The sequence below is a fragment of the Electrophorus electricus genome, chromosome 1 (genome assembly GCF_041902795.1).
Source record: "Electrophorus electricus isolate QZ-2024a chromosome 1, ASM4190279v1, whole genome shotgun sequence".
Lineage (NCBI taxonomy): Eukaryota > Metazoa > Chordata > Actinopteri > Gymnotiformes > Gymnotidae > Electrophorus > Electrophorus electricus.
Genome location: NC_137497.1, coordinates 33296121 through 33314358, shown reverse-complemented (window position 1 = coordinate 33314358; position 18238 = coordinate 33296121). Strand labels below are relative to the sequence as shown.

Sequence of the window (18238 nt, the reverse complement as noted above, 5' to 3'; positions counted from 1 at the left end):
ACAAAGCTAATGTTCAACAAACATCATCCCATCAATGAAGTAACATTATGTTGTGGGGATGCATTTTCTCAGTGGGGACTGGGCATCTTGCTGAGATTCAAATACATAGATGGTGCAAAATACAAGGCAACCTGCTTTAGTCTGCTAAAAACTAAAGCTTTGGAGAAAATTCACCTTTCAGCAGGACGACAATCCTAAGCACAGAAGAGAGATTCTACAACCAATAGGTAAAAATTCTACCATTACCAAGTCAAAGCTCTCAATGCAATTGAGAAACTGTGGCACTATTTGAAAATTGGCAGAAGATATGAACATATGCAAGCAATCATTTTCAGATATTTTTAAGCTCTCCTAACAAATGAGTTTTCACTTTGAAAATTTACTTTGAGAGCATATTGTTTTGCAATAAAAATACTGCTTGGAGCAATCTATGTGTTTGTAATCCAGAAAAATTTGAAAATGTTTGAAGGGGGTCAAATACTTTTGCAAGGCACTGACCCTGACTGCAAGACCCTTTAAATATTTGGAATTCATAGTGAATTGAAGCCTGTAGACCCTAATTACAATAGATGGAAACCAGGGATCAACAGTGTCAATATACCATATACCTGTCACAGCCATAGAACATGACTAAGATCGAAAGAGAACCAAAAGCAAGTCTCCAACTGAAGCATTTAATGAAATGAACAAAAACAAAAGATACCATAAAAGTGTACTAATGCAAACAAATGAGCCAACGTAACGATAATGACCGACATTAGTCATACAAACTAAACAGGCTTAAATACAGACAACCTAATAAAATAATAACCCTTTTCATGAGTTCTTAGTATTTTGGTAAGTGAACAGTTAAGCCTTAGTGGTAAAAGTGTTTGGTGGCACCTTTATGATGGCTTTATAGGGTCTCCTTTTGAAGTAAACACTGACGCTGGGGGCAGTCCATGCTAGATGTGTGGTAGTGGTTACCTGCTTTTGCCTGCTTTCTGCTTTGGAGATGGGCATTCTGGTCTGCTCCACAGATTGGAATTTCACTGTTCTAGGCCCAGGCTGGGGTCTTTTGGCCAGTGGAGGAGATGGTTTGCAGGGAAGGAAAACATTGAACGTCTCGCCTTTATGTTGGTGGATGTTGCACTTCTTGTGCATGTCAGCTATGCAGGATCACAAAGGAATCAAGGAGAAATTTTTAATATTTTTTTTTTTCTGTTGGTGAAGCCTGAGAGGCTGAGCAACAGAGTTCTTTAATCTGCAACATAGTGCAGTCACAGATCTGGACCACATGGCAGAAAGTTTGGAAGTTAAGATCTATAATGATACAAATAAAAATATGGATTGGGGTTAGCTGAAACAAGTTGCTTCCCCATCTTTTTAAGGAGTACACTCTGGTATGCCCTGAGGACTGAGATAATGTTTAGGGCCCTTATTGAAAGGGCAGAATATTTATGAATCTCCTAATACTTGGAGGTCTTCCATTTTACCAGGAACAGAATGAATACAGATGCCAAATGGAAGAGTTGAGGTGAGCCAGCAAAGAGTCCATGGTGGGGGGAAGAAGAGAGTCGAAGGTTCTCCATGCCACACACATCCAATTTGGAGTAGCCCTTACTGAGGTAATGGGCTTGCCAGAAGCACTTCATCTCTGCCATGCAAGATGGCAGTGCAGGAAGTGTGCCATAGGAGAAGCACGGGAGGGAAACCGTTTGTTGTCCTAGCAGTCTCTCTCAGAACCAGGCTTGCTCTCTCAGCACAGAATTCCACTGCCTAAATTCAACACATCACAGCAGTGACAAGTCGATACCTACAGTCAATACCTGTTCCCTGTAGGAAAATACCTGTTTCCTAATTCCTGTAGTGAGATATGAAATCAATGTTTGAGTCAGCTGTTTCAAACAACCAGTTAATAAAGGTTTATACTGTATTTATACAACAAATGGAGTAAACTCTTTCTAATCTGGACACCTCAATAACTCCAACTATCCACCTATTCCAACATCCTATCTTTATGCTAAATGTAAATATTCAGAAGTGTACAAAACAAATTAGCAACCTCTTTGGATATATATTGTACTGTACTCCTTAGGCATTTTGTTCTGATTTTGTTCTTTCAGGCTCTCGTTACGTGAGTATTTAATGTCTGCTGCATATTCCTCTTTATAGCTAGAGCAGTTGGCAAACCCTCAGACATGGATCAACGCTTCCACACAGATCTTCTTCTCTCTGGGACTAGGCTTTGGCTCCCTCATCGCTTTTGCTAGCTATAACCATCATAAAAACAACTTTGAGAAACAGGCCATCGTGGTTTCTCTCATCAACAGTGGCACTTCTATTTTTGCTAGCATCGTTACTTTCTCTATCTATGGCTTCAAGGCTACTTTCAATTATGAAAGTTGCTTGGAGAGGTAAGTGAAGTGTAGATTTGGAGGTGAGAAGACTTTTATGGATAATATAGGCTAATAAATGATACCCATATAACCACAGTGTCTGAACATTCTTTAACCCGTACTGTGTACACTTAAAGGTGAGTTTTTGTGGGTGGTGAATTGGCTATGTTTATATACATTGGTTATTAAAAGAACTTGTAATTAAAAATAGCAACTAAATCACACACTAGTATAAATATGTAGAGTGGTGGTTCTTCCACCAAGCTTCTTTGAACATTATTTCACTTTTTCTGTGACTCTTAGCAACATTGAAGTTTTGTAAATGGTTTCCTAACTAAATTATATGAACATAGCAAACCTCCTAGCCACCCCCACTGTGAAATATCAATTTGATAACATTATTTCATCAGAGGTGTCCAGATATGAGAAAATATAAGACAGCTGACGGTGAATCAGAAATGGGTATTTTATTTGACCCTGATTTGAGCAGTAATAAGAATCAGTTAATTTTGTAATAAAACATGTAAGCCAGTGGGGTAGTACAAGAAAAACTTACTCAGGCTGATGTACATGTACATTATAAAACCAATCATTATTTATAAAAATTCCATTTTGAATCTCTGCCCATACTGTCAGGGTTGTAGTTATGCATGCTATCGTGGTACTCTTATTGTTTTCTTTTCCAGTACTAGGATTAATGGGATTTCAAAAGACCCTGGGTGTGTGGGAAGCTTCAAAGAACTTACAGTTATTTTTTATAACCCCAAAATAAATGAAATTCAAAGGGATGATTGACAGGTCTCAGGGTTGGGGGAAACCCATATATTTATACATTGCTGTGGAAAGAAAATCCAATTTCTTTAACCATCAATTATTTACATAAAATTAATGCCCTTTCGAGCAAATTTATTACACTGTGTTTAAAACAGTGTTCAGTGTTCAGAGGCATGGAAAGATTTGAGTATAACCTCAGCACTGTCAGGTTTGCAATCTTAGCCAGTTACCATAGTTTCTGCCCCACTGGATAATGTCCTCTAACATATGTGCCCAAAGACAGGTATTTAACTACAATTATGTTTGGGACTGGAGCAAATATGGCTGAGAGAATTCACTGTTGTTTCTCATATTAATGTTCATACTGTAAATTGTACTCATAGCAGCCATAGGAAACATGTCCCACCAACTATACAGCAGTGAAATACACATATTTTATATAATTCCACATTTTACTCCATATTTATGTACATTAGTTAACATTTGATTTCATTGCTTATTTTTCTTTTTTGCAGGACTAGACTATTATTACTGAATACCTTTGAACTGGCTGAAGATGCTGTGAATAAGGACAACATCACCTTCTGGATAACTGAGCTAAATCATTCACACCCCGAGCAGTTTGAAACTATTGCTATCAAATTAGAAACCTGCAGCCTGGAAGCAGAACTAGATACGGTAAAGACATGGTACTTCATTATGTAACATTCAGTGATGAACTGATGAATGATGATGAATGTAGTGGAGGCTTATGGGACAAGAGGGCATCCAGTCATTTATTCCAACCGCTAGTGTCTTACGTTTTTTTTTACCAGAACATTTGTTTGTGGGTAAAAGACACTGCTGCTAATCAATTTATTCTCCAATAATTCATACAGTTTGTATAGTGTGCATAACATAAAAGCAACGTCTTGATCAGTCAGAAGCTCTTTAGCAATTCCAGCTCCTGAGACATCACAGATGAGTGCCTCTGCAACACCTCATGCTGAGATGTTGTGGAGTGAGACTGCTTCCTGGTGTTGTGTTGCATAAAATAATAGGAATAATACAAAGTGGTACCCTTATGCTATTCACTCCAGTGGCCCAACAAGGTCCATGCAATTCTGGAATGACACACACCACCTACTTCAAAGCCTGGCCAATAGAAACAGACCATTAGACAGTTTGGTTTGAGTGTCAACCAGACTCCTAAAGTATTAGCATCTGGAAATGCTGCTGGTGTTGTTCCAGTGTTTGACCAACCTGATGCAAAAAAGCTCTCTTCAGCACATCGTATTCCAGCTCCTGGGCAATGAGCTTGGCTCTCCCCTGCGACATGAAAAGGGGAAGCAGGTGAACTTCCCAGCCTTCCTGCAGCCATCCATCCACAGTTGGCCTGGTGAATAGCTCTATGTGGTCCTGTGGAATCATCTTCGTGAGTTGTATTGGGCCCACAGCTAGAGCTCTGGTAAGCTACAGCAAACTGAGGAGGATTTGGCAATCCATGCTTGCTCCTTCATGATGGCTTTCAAAGGGAGCAGCTGCTCCTGCTGAAGCTTAAAGAATGCCTATTATTGTGCATTGAAGAATGGCTGGTATTGTGCATATTGCAAGCTACCAAGGCAAATGATTACCTCAGTGGAGAGGAGGCTATCACAAAGTACATGTCAAAAACTTTTGTCAAAAACTACATCTCCCGTTTTGACACCACTGTAGAGTATACTAGATTGAAGAATGGATGAAGGTCACAAGAGGCAGATGTAGCATGCAGAGCGCTTTATATTTTACAAAAAATAACAAAAAAACACAAGGTAAAAAAGATTCAATCTTTTGTGGCCTACTAAAGGAAAAGATGGAGTTTTAAATTGGTTAACTTCAACAAGACATGCAATCAATTTCAATGACCTGCTGGTTCAGCCGGGCTGTCTCTCAACCCTGCAGATAACCCTCAGCAATGTCCCTCTGCCACACCCCTGCTGCCCCTGATTAAGGCAGTATAAGAGGTATAAGCAGTCACTTAGGGGCACCATAGGACCGCATGAGTATGTATTAATCTTTTAGGCTGGTTTAATTTCCATGAAATGTTAGCGGCTAATGAGCCTTTATCTAGTATAAGAAGTGGTAGCTAAGTTAACTCACTGCTAATTACACTCACCTGCCACTTCATAAGAACCTCACATTAATTAATACAAGGAAGGACCCACATTTCCTCTCCAAACAGCCTCAATACTTAATGTCATGGATTCCATAAGGTATTAATAACATCCCTTTTCATGTTCACATGATTGCATCACATGATTGCTGTACATTTCTCAGTTGCACATCCATGTTGCAAATCTTCTATTCTCCCACTGGATCTGGTGACTGAGGAATTAATTACTTATTGTCATGGTTATGAAACCAGTTGACATTTGCTGAGATGACATGGGCTTTGGGAAATAATGTATTATGCTGAGTGCAACCATTATAAGATTTATAGTCATATAAGGAACTTTCAGTCACTTGATGTTTTTTCATTTTTGTACAGTTCTTTTATCTTCTATATACTGGTGTATGTGAAAATGACTAGCTGTGTCATTTATAAACTACATAAAGGGCCTCTTTATTTTGAACAGTGAAAAATCATTCCCCAGACTTTGACTGACACAGGTCCTGATTTTCATAATGTGCTCCTCAGATGCACTTTTTTCCCCTGATATTTATTTAATATTCAGTGCTAATAGGCCACCAGAAGAATTTTTAAATGTAAAATTTTACATTTTAAATTTTAAAAGTAAACCCTGCATTTACTATGATGCAATGCCATTGTGCATTATTTTTCCATGGCATAATTAGTGCCAATTGAAAAGGATTTCAGTTTGTGTTGTGGCTATAATTAATTTTTCATTATATTTAAATTATATTACATACCAACTAGCTAGCAGGATAACATTCTAAAATATAACAAGCCATTGCCAAGTTGTTGGCTCTGCAATGCCAAAAAGGTGTTTTTTTAATTACCAGGTTCTGCCTCATGGAATATCTAAAAAAGGACTCAGTTTAGCTACAATGTGCATTTGATTAAAGGCAAATTAGTTTATATTATATATGAATATTTGACTAGATTAGTGAACCTATATATTTTTTGTTTCTTGTTATTAAATTAAATATAATCTTCAAATCTGACTATGTGTGTAAGAATTAACCCCTTCCTGGCAGTTAATGATGTTTCAGTAAGAAAATGACAACTGTAAGGCAAACTTATGCATAGTATCTACTATACTTTACTATACTATAATATACTATACTATACTAGTTTGTGATGTTAGGCTCCAAATCTACATCGATTGTTTTTTAATTGTAGTAATTGTGAGAAAACAAACAAATCAACTGTGATCTTTGTGATAGTAAGAAAAAATAGTAAAGGGAAAGAGTGTTAGAATGATGTCTTCTTATGGCTAGTTTATCTGTAAATAATTAAACGGTTCCATGTGGCATAAACATTTCAGCAACAGGGCAAAGTCTAATTACTGGCTATTTTTTCATCTTCTGTAATGTCATGAGACAAACACACAAAAAAAAACCCATAATTGTGCTAGCTTCAGTTGTTCATTTGATTTATTTTAAAAGAGTAAAAAGTTAAAACTCCAACAAAGAATAACCAGCAGTTTATCACATATAGAAAATATAGAAAATTGAAGATTAAAAAATTATATTCTGTGAGACCTTTGATGTGGTAAAAGCAAACAATTTATCAGAACATGAACACAGAAAAGACACATAATGATGTTAATGTTTTTTTGTGTTAATCCAGGCCGTAGAAGGCACTGGATTAGCCTTCATCGTGTACACTGAGGCGATCACAAACATGCCCATATCCCAACTCTGGTCTGTTCTCTACTTCATCATGCTGCTGCTGTTGGGAATGGGAAGCATGCTGGGTAATGTCACTGCCATCATCACTCCACTCAGGGACTTCCAGCTGCTGACTCAAAGGCTCAGTAGTGAGACACTCAATGGTGAGGGAGGTCACACTTCAGTTCATTTTGTTCATAGCAACACAACATTTCTGACACAGTTTACAAGTGTTGATCATCTCTGGGTCAGGTTATGCAGGTTTTGTCTTTCCTGTAATGTGTAACCCCAGCACTCTGTTTGGTGACTGGCAGGTCTGGTCTGTATATTCTGTCTGCTGCTGGGCCTTGGCTTCACCACTCGTCCCGGCAACTACTGGTTTACAATGTTTAATGACTACGGTGCTACATTTTCCCTGCTTTTCATCGTGCTTATTGAGGTCATTACTGTATCCTACATCTATGGACTCAAGAGGTAAAAGTGACTAACCTTGTAGTTCTATATGCATATTAGTTTACATACTTTAAACCATGCTATAGATATGTAATTCCTATAACCACAGAAATTCTGCATAATTTCACATACATTTTGACTGTTTGCAATACACAGCAAAGTATAACTGTCTTTGCACAGTAAATGAAAGAGGAAAATACATTTCTAAATGTCAGAAAGGACACATCAGACTTCTTATTTCACAGCATGTCAGGGATGTTCCTCAAATGTGACCCAAAATAAGTCACCTGATCCAGTTCTATCCATCATGCTAAAACACTGTCCACTGTTGAAGGATGAAAGCTATTAAAATTGGCTGGCACATTAACTGTAGGGTCATCAGCATTATCTGTAGCATTGTGCTTGCCTACATCCTTCAGTGTGTTTTACAATCTCTAGTCATCACTTTTATAACCTTTAAATCTATGAATGTACTATGTATGTATGAAGGCTACTTTACATAAAAATCTGGTTTAAAAAGATATTCCTTTGCTTTTACTTTTTACAATTTATTAAGGATTATTAATAATAGTATACATTCTATATGTAAATGATTATTTTTTATAGTAGTGTAAGATTTTATTTGTGAGATTTAATTGCAAAAAAAAAAAAAAAAAAAAAAATATATATATATATATATATATATATATATATATATATATATATATATATATATATATATATATATATATATATAAATTATGTTGACAATGAGATAAATGTAGTTTTTAATTTTACTGTTCATTTAAAAAGTTACTATTCATTCTCAGGTTTCAAAAAGACATCGAGGACATGCTGGGCCACCAGCCAAACTGGTACTGGAAAATCATGTGGGGGGCCATCAGCCCTCTCCTGTTGATCAGCATGTTTGTCTTCTACATTATAAACTACATTCAAGGGGGAACACCCACCTATCAGGCCTGGAATAAAGAAATGGTAAGAGAGAACCATTAGCACCTTTTTCTTAGTGCCTTTAAATGCAAACTGAATGATGAGGTCATTAAGGAAATTTTATACACCAAAGAATCTAACAGCCAGTTAGTCCAATAGATGTTTTAGATTCATAATCCTGAATCATTGTAGCATGGTAAAATGCGATCTACTATTGTGAGACAAAAATCTTTATCTTTAAACCCTGGGTTAGATCAAACTAAGCATAAAATTACCTGGCTAACCAATAAATCCTGCTTTGTAAGAAATGTCTTTGGGCCCTTTTATTCATAGACCAGTCAACAAATACAAAGCAAGATGCAATTAGCATGCCAGATCTGTTAATAGTGTTAAATCCAAACAGGATCATTTGGTTTTGCTATGCTACACCTGATTGGAATAGCTGGATTTAGTTGTTTAAGATAACTGCACACTCTTGTGTCAATAGGGAAGTGCATATACATAAAGACTCAAAACCACGATTAGCAAGTCAATGACTGACTAATGATAATGGTGAGATAAAGAACTTGTTTCCTGATACTGTTAGAAGCTTAATAAGGATTTATTTATATTTAAAGTTAGCGTATTTATTTATTTGTTTGTTTATTTTTGCTTATGAACAATTTAAAGCTATGAATAACCGCCAAAAGACAAAAAAACAGCTATGATACCAAAAATGCTAAATTAAAATGTGTGCATTTCCAATGTATCACTGGCCTAATCCTGCACCTCACTATAACCCTTGTATCTTTATTTTCAATGTCAAAGCCAATAGTGGGACTAAGAGTCTGTGGGAACAAGTTAAACTTTTTTTTTTTTTTTTTTTTTTTTTTACATTGAAACAGTTAACAAGTAGGTAACATATTTTTATCTAAATATTACAGTGATCAACAGTCCTAGGGAAAGTTTCCTTTTTTCTTTTAATGTAACTGAAACTAACAACAATTCTAACCCAATTAGCACAGTGGAAGACCTGAATTAACCTGTTTAGATTTATCACAATTAGGAGACTGTCTCTCTCACAGATTGTCTTATTTTATGTTTGCTAAGCAGTGTACAAAGAACAGGGCTCAGATCAGTTTAGCTAGCTGTTCCCACAGTAGAACAATATTCACTGGAATTGGTTCTCATTCAAATGTTTCACATAATACATGTTGGCAGATTAAAATACTTAAAATACTTATGGTGATTGTTACCTTGTGATTAAAGAAACGAATGCCAAACACAGAAAGATTTAACCATGGGGTAGATGCCAATTCTCTCACATGAAATGCAGTGTTGGCATCATTCAAAAAAAGAAATGAGATCTGAGCTGAAAGAATTCAAATACATTTCTGTTCATCATACATTTTTTAACATCTTTATTTATTTTAAACTTGCAAATTTGTGAATGTATGTATAAAGTTTGCAGTGCGATATGTAAAAGCATTTGACCCCATCTTTTTAGCAATAGCTTCAGTCACATTTTTTCTTTTGTTTTTTCACTGCAAAAGGTACAGACCAACAACCATACACCATGCTTGTTTTCATCTAAATAATAATAATAATAGTAATAAGTTTTATTTATATAGTGCCTTTCAGAAATTCAAGATCACTTTACAATGCAACAACATTTTAGAACAAAAATACTTTTAAATGAATTGGATTTTAAGAAGACACAAAAGACAAGTACGGTTTTATAGAGAGAGAGGAAGAGAAATCTAAAGTGCTATAGCACTGAAGGATTTGCCATAGAAGAACGTTTAGTGTGAGGGCCAGAAAGTAAGCCGCACTTGGAGGATCTGAGAGAATGAGAGGGGTTGTTGTAGGGATGGAGGCACTCTCTAAGATAAACTGCCCATTAAGGTGTAAAGTCACATTTGCTCATGATAAACTGAAGGTTTCTGAGTGTGTGATGTTTCATTCAGAACAGATCTTACAGTGTGTGGACTATGACTAAAGAACAACAAAGGACAAACAAATCTGTGAAGCCTGTCATTATGTGGTGTGTCCAGTCTCATGTTGTCAAGATTATTTTTAAAAGAATTTTAATTCTGTGGTATGTGCAGGCATTAGCTGGGCTTTTAGCTAGCTATTGTTACCTAACATTACTTGCATGTCAGTTATATCCTACAGAACATTTGCCTGACCTAAACATAAAAAATTGCATATGATGTGACATGGTCACTTTGAGTTGATTTTAAAAAAAAGTTGTGGCACCCAAAGGAAACAGTATGAATGCCACCTTATGCAGAAAGGAACCAGAACATTTTTTTCACCCATAGATTTGAATATGCATGTTGGGTATATCCTGAAACCTCAAAAGTTATTAGATAAATGTTTCATTACCTGATTACACCTAGGTATTCTACATAACATGTTACATGATTACATGGTACTTTATATTTTACAATTTTGCCCAGTTTGTATTGCTTCTGTAAGTACTTCAGGAATTTAAATTCCTGTAATATAAATTTTCAGGACAATAATATTTATTATATTAATTCTCTTGTCACATGAGAAAGCAGTCATACCTGTCTGTCATCACATGAGAAAGCAAAACATAACCTCGTATAAGGTGAGAGAAGAAAAAAGGACCTCACATTTAGCGGCTAAGAAAGATAATCTAATGATGGCTATTAACTAATTTAGAGGCTAAGAAATATAATCTAATGTTGCTTCTTAGATACTAGGGAACATAGTGTTTTTGCCCACTGTGTACAGTTCCTCCTTCAAAGAGAAGCTGCATTTTGTGAAAGATGACAATGTATGAAACTTCTGAAATATATATAAGTTGATCATTCAGTACTCTATTCCTGCAATTTCTTTATGGACAATACAAATGATGTACCTAACAGATTAACATGTTTATTATTTCAGAACATACAACATTGGAGAATAGAATTATAGAGCCCTAGTGCTGTTTAAAATGAGAATGTTTCATGTTTACTAGGCCTGCATTTAAAATTATACAAGAAATTATTTATTAAAATTACTCTTATGCTGTAATACCAAAGAGTAAATCAAGCCTGTTTCAGTTGAGTCTATTTATACATGGTCAAATCAGTGCATCATTAACGCCATTATTATAGTTTTCTTGTCATTAGTTGTAGAAGAGAATTTATGTTTGGCATAAAGTGAAACAATGATCTCGCCTATATGGCCTGGTAACAGACTGACATCTTGCCAACTGTCCCAATACTGGAGGAGACATGATACACTGCTGCAACAGCTTCAAGGGAAGGTACATAAGCACATAGAGATGCATGATTGTTAATAGAGGATTAGTGTCAAGCACCCTTTAGAAAATTAGTGTCAGACAGCCTTCAGTTTGCCTACTGTCTGACACTAGCTACACTAGCTTTTTAATTACACCTACTATGTAGTTGTATCAATGTAGTGTATTTGGTTATGTGAATTGGTATCAAGATAAATAGTTAACAATAAAGTTTGTATGGTCAGAACACAAAGACAGTACATGAATGCAGGAATATGTACCTATAACAGTGATCAAAGCAAGGCAGGACACAAATGCTTAAGTGAACAGTTTATTTGGCACTTCACCCAGATCTGAGTCACCCTGCTAGACAAGTGCATAATGAACAGGGGAAAATCTCAGGTAACCAAACTAAAAAACTTGGAAAAACTTAGAGAAACATATAAAGTAGGAACCATAAAGAGCTAGGTAACATAATACCAAATAAAATAGACAGGGAAACACAAGGTTTAAATACATAGGTTAATGAAGAAAAAATAAGACAGGTGAGAACAATAGAGAGTATGTAATACAAAACACAAGACAAACAAAGCCACATGATGCTATTATCATGGGTACCGTGATGCCAGAGGGTAATGTTAGTTTCCTCCTATGTGCAAAATATTTTTGTTTTTACTTTGTAGCTAATGTTTGTAATTCCCTATATTACACTAATTAGCCACTTTATTATAGACGCTCATCTAGGTAGTGTGTTGGCCTTCAGAATGACAGAAATGTATCATGTCATAGATTCTAGTAGGTGTTGAAATCATTCTCCAATTATATTGGTTCATGCAAACAACTCTCACAGTTGCCACACATTAGATGGAGGTACTGACATGCTCTGAACAGCCCATTCTACCTCATCTCAGAGATGCTCAATAAGACTGTAAAGGCCAGGGAAGCAAGAAAAACTGACTGTCATGTTCCTGGGACAAATTTGCGAATGGGTTTGTGGCACTTTGTGACATGGTGCATTGTCCTGCTGAAAGTGTCCTTCTGCCATAGAGTAAATAGGTGCCAAGAAGGGATGAACTTTGTTGGCCCAATGCTTTGATGTCCAAATGTCCACCCCCAGGTATCTGAGAAGCCAGGGTATTCCAAGAAAACATTCCCTGCACCATTACTCCATCTCCACCAATGTGAACTGTTGTGCTTATTGATTCCTGCTGCTTGTACCAAATTCTAATCCACCCATCAGCACCCAACAGGAAGATTTCTGATTTATCTGACCAAGAAATATTTTTCCATTGCTCAATGATCTAATTTTTGCACCCTTTTTCCCACTGGAGTCTTGCCTGTTTCCTTTAGACAGCAATGAAATGGGAATGAGTCATCTGCTGTTATAGCCCATCCGTGCTAAGGAACAACGAGTTGTGAAGTCAGAGCACCAGCATGGTATTTGGCTGCAATTTGTTTGACTGTGCACTACTTGTTCATCAGAACAATTCTTGCCATCCACTGACTCCTTTTGGTGATGAGCTGTTTATGCCCACAGTATCCTCTTTTACCGGATGTTTTTGCTCAATCACGCCATTCTTGATATACTTTCAACACCGTTGATTGAGAAAACCCCACAAGGTTGGCAGTTTTTGAAAACCTGTCTGACTAGTCTAGCACTCACAGATTTTTCCATTCTAATGGGGATTCACACTGAAAGTGATCCACAGAAAACCTGCTCACCTGATTTTATGCTGCACTCTGGGGTCACATGTATAATTTCCATACTGGGAAGGTCCAGTTGTGAAAGGGCAGGTATCACAAATAAAGTGGCCATTCAGCACAAATAGTGTTGATGCAAAATGTTTTGTTCAAGCATGAAAATGTGAGGAGTGAAAAAGGTGACATTCAGAAAACAACACACTAAAAGCATCCTCAGTCAGAATTCTAGAACTGTGCAGATTCTACATTACAATTCTAGAATTGTGAAATTAAATTACAGGGAAGAAAAAAGGTGGTTCAAGCAAGCAAAAAAAAAATAGAAATAAGGCATGGGGCATGGGCACAGTCTTTATGGGAACTGCCAGTTTAATTATAGACTATGGCTACCAAATGCCTGCCATGACTGGCAAAAATTTTATCTTTAATATTTATGTATAGGAATATAGTTATAAGAATAGGAATAATGTATAGCAATACAGTTTTCTTACTTGAATTTCCTGTTCAACTTTAATAGCCGCATTCACATTTTTAATTTCTTAAAAAATAATTTTTTATTTATATTATCAAAATATACACTGCCTGGCCCAAAAAAAAAAGGTCACACACTCTAATATTTCGTTGGACTGCCTTTAGCTTTCATTATGGCATGCATTTGCTGTGGCATTGTTTCCACAAGCTTCTACAATGTCACAACAATTATTTCTGTCCAGAGTTGCATTAATTTTTCCCCAAGATCTTGTATTGATGATGGGAGATTTGGACCACTGTGCAAAGGCTTCTCCAGCACATACCAAAGATTCTCAATAGGGCTTAGGTCTGGACTCTGTGGTGGCCAATCCATGTGTGAAAATTATGTCTCATGCTCCTTGAACCACTCTTTCACAATTTGAGCACGATGAATCCTGGCATTGTCATCTTGGAATATGCCTATGCCACCAGGGAAGAGAAAATCCATTGATGGAATAACCTGGTCGTTCAGTATATTGAGGTAGTCAGCTGACCTCATTCTTTGTGCACATAACGTTGCTGAACCTAGACCTGACCAACTGCAGCAACTGTAGATCATAGCACTGCCCCCACAGGCTTGTATGGTAGGCACTAGGCATGATGGGTGCATCACTTCAGCTGCCTCTCTTCTTACCCTGATGTGCCATCACTTTGGAACAGGGTATATCTGGACTCATCAGACCACATGATCTTCTTCTATTGCTCCAGAGTCCAATCTTTATGCTCCCTAGCAAATTGAAACCATTTTTGCTGGTTAACCTCACTGACAAGTGGTTTTCTTAAGGCTACACAGCTGTTTAGTCCCAATCCCTTGAGTTCCTTTCGCATTGTGCTTGTGGAAATGCTCTTACTTTCACTATTAAACATATCCCTGAGTTCTACTGTTGTTTTTCTACGATTTGATTTCACCACATGTTTACGTAATCGACGATCACAATCATTCAAGATTTTTTTCTGACCACATTCCTTCCTTGAAGATGATGTTTCCCCACTGTCCTTCTACTTTTTAATCATGCGTTGGACAGTTCTTAATCTTTAGTAGTTTCAGCAATCTCCTTAGATGTTTTTTCTGCTTGATGCATGCCAATAATTTGACCCTTCTGAAACAGATTAACATCTTTTCCACAACCACAGGATGTGTCTATCGACATAGTTGTTTAACAAATTAGAAGCTACTCACTGCATCAGTTAGGGTTAAATAACTTGTTGCCAGCTGAAACATAATCACCCATGCAGTAATTATCCAATGGGAGGCTCTTACCTATTTGCATAGTTAAATCCAGGTGGTGACCTTTTTTTGGCCAGGCAATGTATATTGATAGGTGGTTTATGTCATGGTAGACCAGTCCCCTACCGGGAGGGACATGCCCCCTCTAGACCAGGACAGTACCACTTGCCTTCCCTGCTCGCAATCACCTGCCTTCTGACAGGAGACACCTGCTGCTCGCTAACACTGCACACTATTTGTACTCATACAGGTTCAGAGGGACAGCGCTGCGCATTAGCGGACAGAACCATGATCGTCTGTTGGTGTAATGCTGCTCCGGTCCAGGAGACCACCTAGACTTGTCGTCGCTACTTCAAAGATTATGGATAATAAAGAACGTTAGTTCAACTTCACATCTCACTTCCTCCATGCTGCCCTCATCACAGAATGCACAGCCCTCAGCAAGCAAAGCTAGCAGCCCGGATTGAGCTCATCTGCTGGCTGTCCAGATGGAGGCTCTGGATCATCAAAGGAAGGAGATTGGTGAGATTCGCTCTATGGTGCAGACGTTTGGCCAGTACATCAATCGCCTGTCTGTAAGTACCGAGCAAAGATCAACCTCCCCCGTTAATCTGCCGGCGCCAGAAGAGGTTAAAGGTTTGATCACCTACCCCAAGGCATACAGAGGAAATCCAGACACCTGCGAGGGATTTATTGTTCAGCCATGCCAAGGTGTCATTTGTTGTCTCGAGGCTTACGGGTAAGGCATGCGTATGGGGTGCGGCTCTGGTCCCAAACAGTTCTCCGCTCATGAACGATTATGCGGGTTTTGTTAGAGAACTGCAAGGGGTATTCCACCATCCCCGCCAGGGAAGGCTCTTCCCAAGCGTTGTGGCACCTAAGGCAGGGATTGAGATCCGTGGCCGACTATGCCATGGAGTTCCGGACTCTGGCTGCAAGAACACGTTGGAACGAACCCACGCAGATTGACGCATTTGTGAATGGGTTGCAGGATGAATTGCAGGTGGAGCTAGCCTGCAGACAAGAGGGGAACACGCTGAACGAGGTGGTTCATCTCGCTGTAACCTGTGAACACTTCCTGCAGGAAAGGTGTCTGCATGTACAACGGGACTCCCTGCAACAAGACGGGACCAAAACTGCTAGACATATCGACACCTCTGAGGAGCCCATGCAGCTGGATGCAGCCGGGGTACAACAGAAAAGATGAGAACAAAGAAGAGGCAACAGCACGGTGAGTTGTTCTGTCTCATTCTATGTTTAAAGTGCCGGTCGAGTTGTCGTACAAAGGCTGTGTGCTTTCAGCCTCTGCCCTAGTGGATTCAGGAGCTGTGGGAAATGTCATGGATTGGGGCTTCACAAAGAGGCTAGGTATCAAGGCCATCGCCCTGCCCTCTTCGCTAAGCATACAGGCCTTGGATGGGGGTCTGGTAGGCCCAGGCTATATCACCCATGTCACTCCTCATGTCCTTCTCGTCACTAAGGGACACACACTGAGCCTTTTTCCTCCTACCCTCCCTCTCTCTCTCTCCCTATGTCTGCTATGGTTACATGTGCACAATTCACAGGTGCTGTAGACAAAAAAACGGATCCTGCAGTGGGCACTGTCCTGCAGCCAGAGGTGCTTCCCTAACAAGGCAGTACCCCTCCAGATGACCTCGATAGAGAGTCCTGAGGCCGAGAAGCAGGTCCCGATTCCAAAGGAGTACAAGGATTTGGTTCAGGTCTTCAGTGCCATCAAGGCCACGCAGCTTCCACCCCATCAAGACTGGGACTATGCCATAACCCTCAAGGAGGGAGCGGTGCCCCCCCGGTGCAGAATCCCCTCTTGCAGGAGGAGGAGCGGGCAATGGAACAGTACATCACAGAGGTGCTGCAACATGGGTACTTCCGCCCCTCTACCTCTCCAGCATCAGCAGGAGTCTTTTACGTGAAGAAAAAGGATGGGGGTCTGAGACCATACATGGACTACCGGGGAGTCAACAAGCTGCTGGTGCAGTTCCTGTACCCCTTTCCCCTGGTTCCAGCAGTGCTTGAACAGCTGAGAGGAGCCAGGTACTTCACAAAACTTGATCTGCGCAGCGCATATAATCTAATCCAGGTCAGGTAGGGAGATGAGTAGAAAACAGCCTTCAGCACATCCAAGGGCCATTATGAGTATATGGATCTGCCGTATGGTCTGGCAATGGCTCCATCGATATTCCAGGCCTACATTAATGAGTTTCTGAGGGAGTTCTTTGGAAGATCCGTCATCGCCTATATTGATGACATTTTGATCTATTCCCTCTCCTGGAATGAACATATGCGTGATGTGCGGGCCATGCTCCAGGCCTTTATTGCAGAACGATCTGTACTGCAAAGCTAAAAAATGCGAATTCCACTGCAAGGAAGTTGACTTCCAGGAGTACACTATTCAGGAGGGATGTGTGAGTATGCAACCATGCCAGGTGGAGGCAGTGAGGGCATGGCCAAGGCCACTTACATGCAAGGCATTGCAGCGCTTTCTTGGCTTTGCCAAAAATGGGAGATTTATCAAATCCTTCAGTTCACTGGCATGGCCTCTCACAGACCAACTCAGGGGACCTGCATGAAGGCTCAAATGGACTCCTGAGGTAGAAAAGGCCTTTGAAGAGCTCAAGACCACCTTCTCCAGCGCACCTGTCCTACAACAACCTGACCCAGAGAGACTGTTCATGGTGGAGGTGGACCCCTCTGACATAGGAGTGGGCGCGGTGCTGTCCCAACACGTGGGAGAGAGAGGAGGCCTGCGGCCCATCACGTACTTCTCCCGGAAGCTGAGTTCGGCGGAGAGGAACTATGGGGTTGGGGACTGTAAGCTCCTGGCTATGAAGCTCGCTTTTGAGGAGTGGAGGCATTGGCTTGAGGGGGCACAACAATCATTCACCATGTACACTGACCACAAGAACCTGGAGTACCTCCAGACCACCAAAAGACTAAACACCAGACAGGCTAGGTGGTTGATTTTTCTCCATATTTCAGTTCAGGGTCCCCTACAGGCCTGGGGAGAAGAACACATGAGTGGATGCTCTCTCTCGGCTGCTCTCTCTCTCTGGAGTGGGAACTAGACCAAAATATCAAGGCTGCTAACCCACACCCACAGTGCCCCACCAATTACCTCTATGTACCACAGACACATCGAGGAGCCCTCATCACATGGGCCCATACCTCTTTGGGGATGGGTCACCCAGGCGCAACCTGCAT

At 39.4% G+C, this 18238-nt stretch overlaps 1 protein-coding gene across 3 annotated transcripts in view; it reads left to right on the top strand.

The window, feature by feature from the left end:
- Positions 1 to 18238, top strand: part of slc6a20 (solute carrier family 6 member 20) — a 35141-nt gene that overhangs the window by 13268 nt on the left and 3635 nt on the right. For all 3 annotated transcript variants that reach the window (XM_081715840.1, XM_027001200.3, XM_081715843.1), the window contains 5 exons: positions 2155 to 2396; positions 3668 to 3830; positions 6925 to 7129; positions 7280 to 7439; positions 8228 to 8393. In XM_081715840.1, coding sequence (XP_081571966.1) covers positions 2155 to 2396; positions 3668 to 3830; positions 6925 to 7129; positions 7280 to 7439; positions 8228 to 8393 — 936 coding nt within the window. The remainder of the gene's footprint in view (positions 1 to 2154; positions 2397 to 3667; positions 3831 to 6924; positions 7130 to 7279; positions 7440 to 8227; positions 8394 to 18238) is intronic.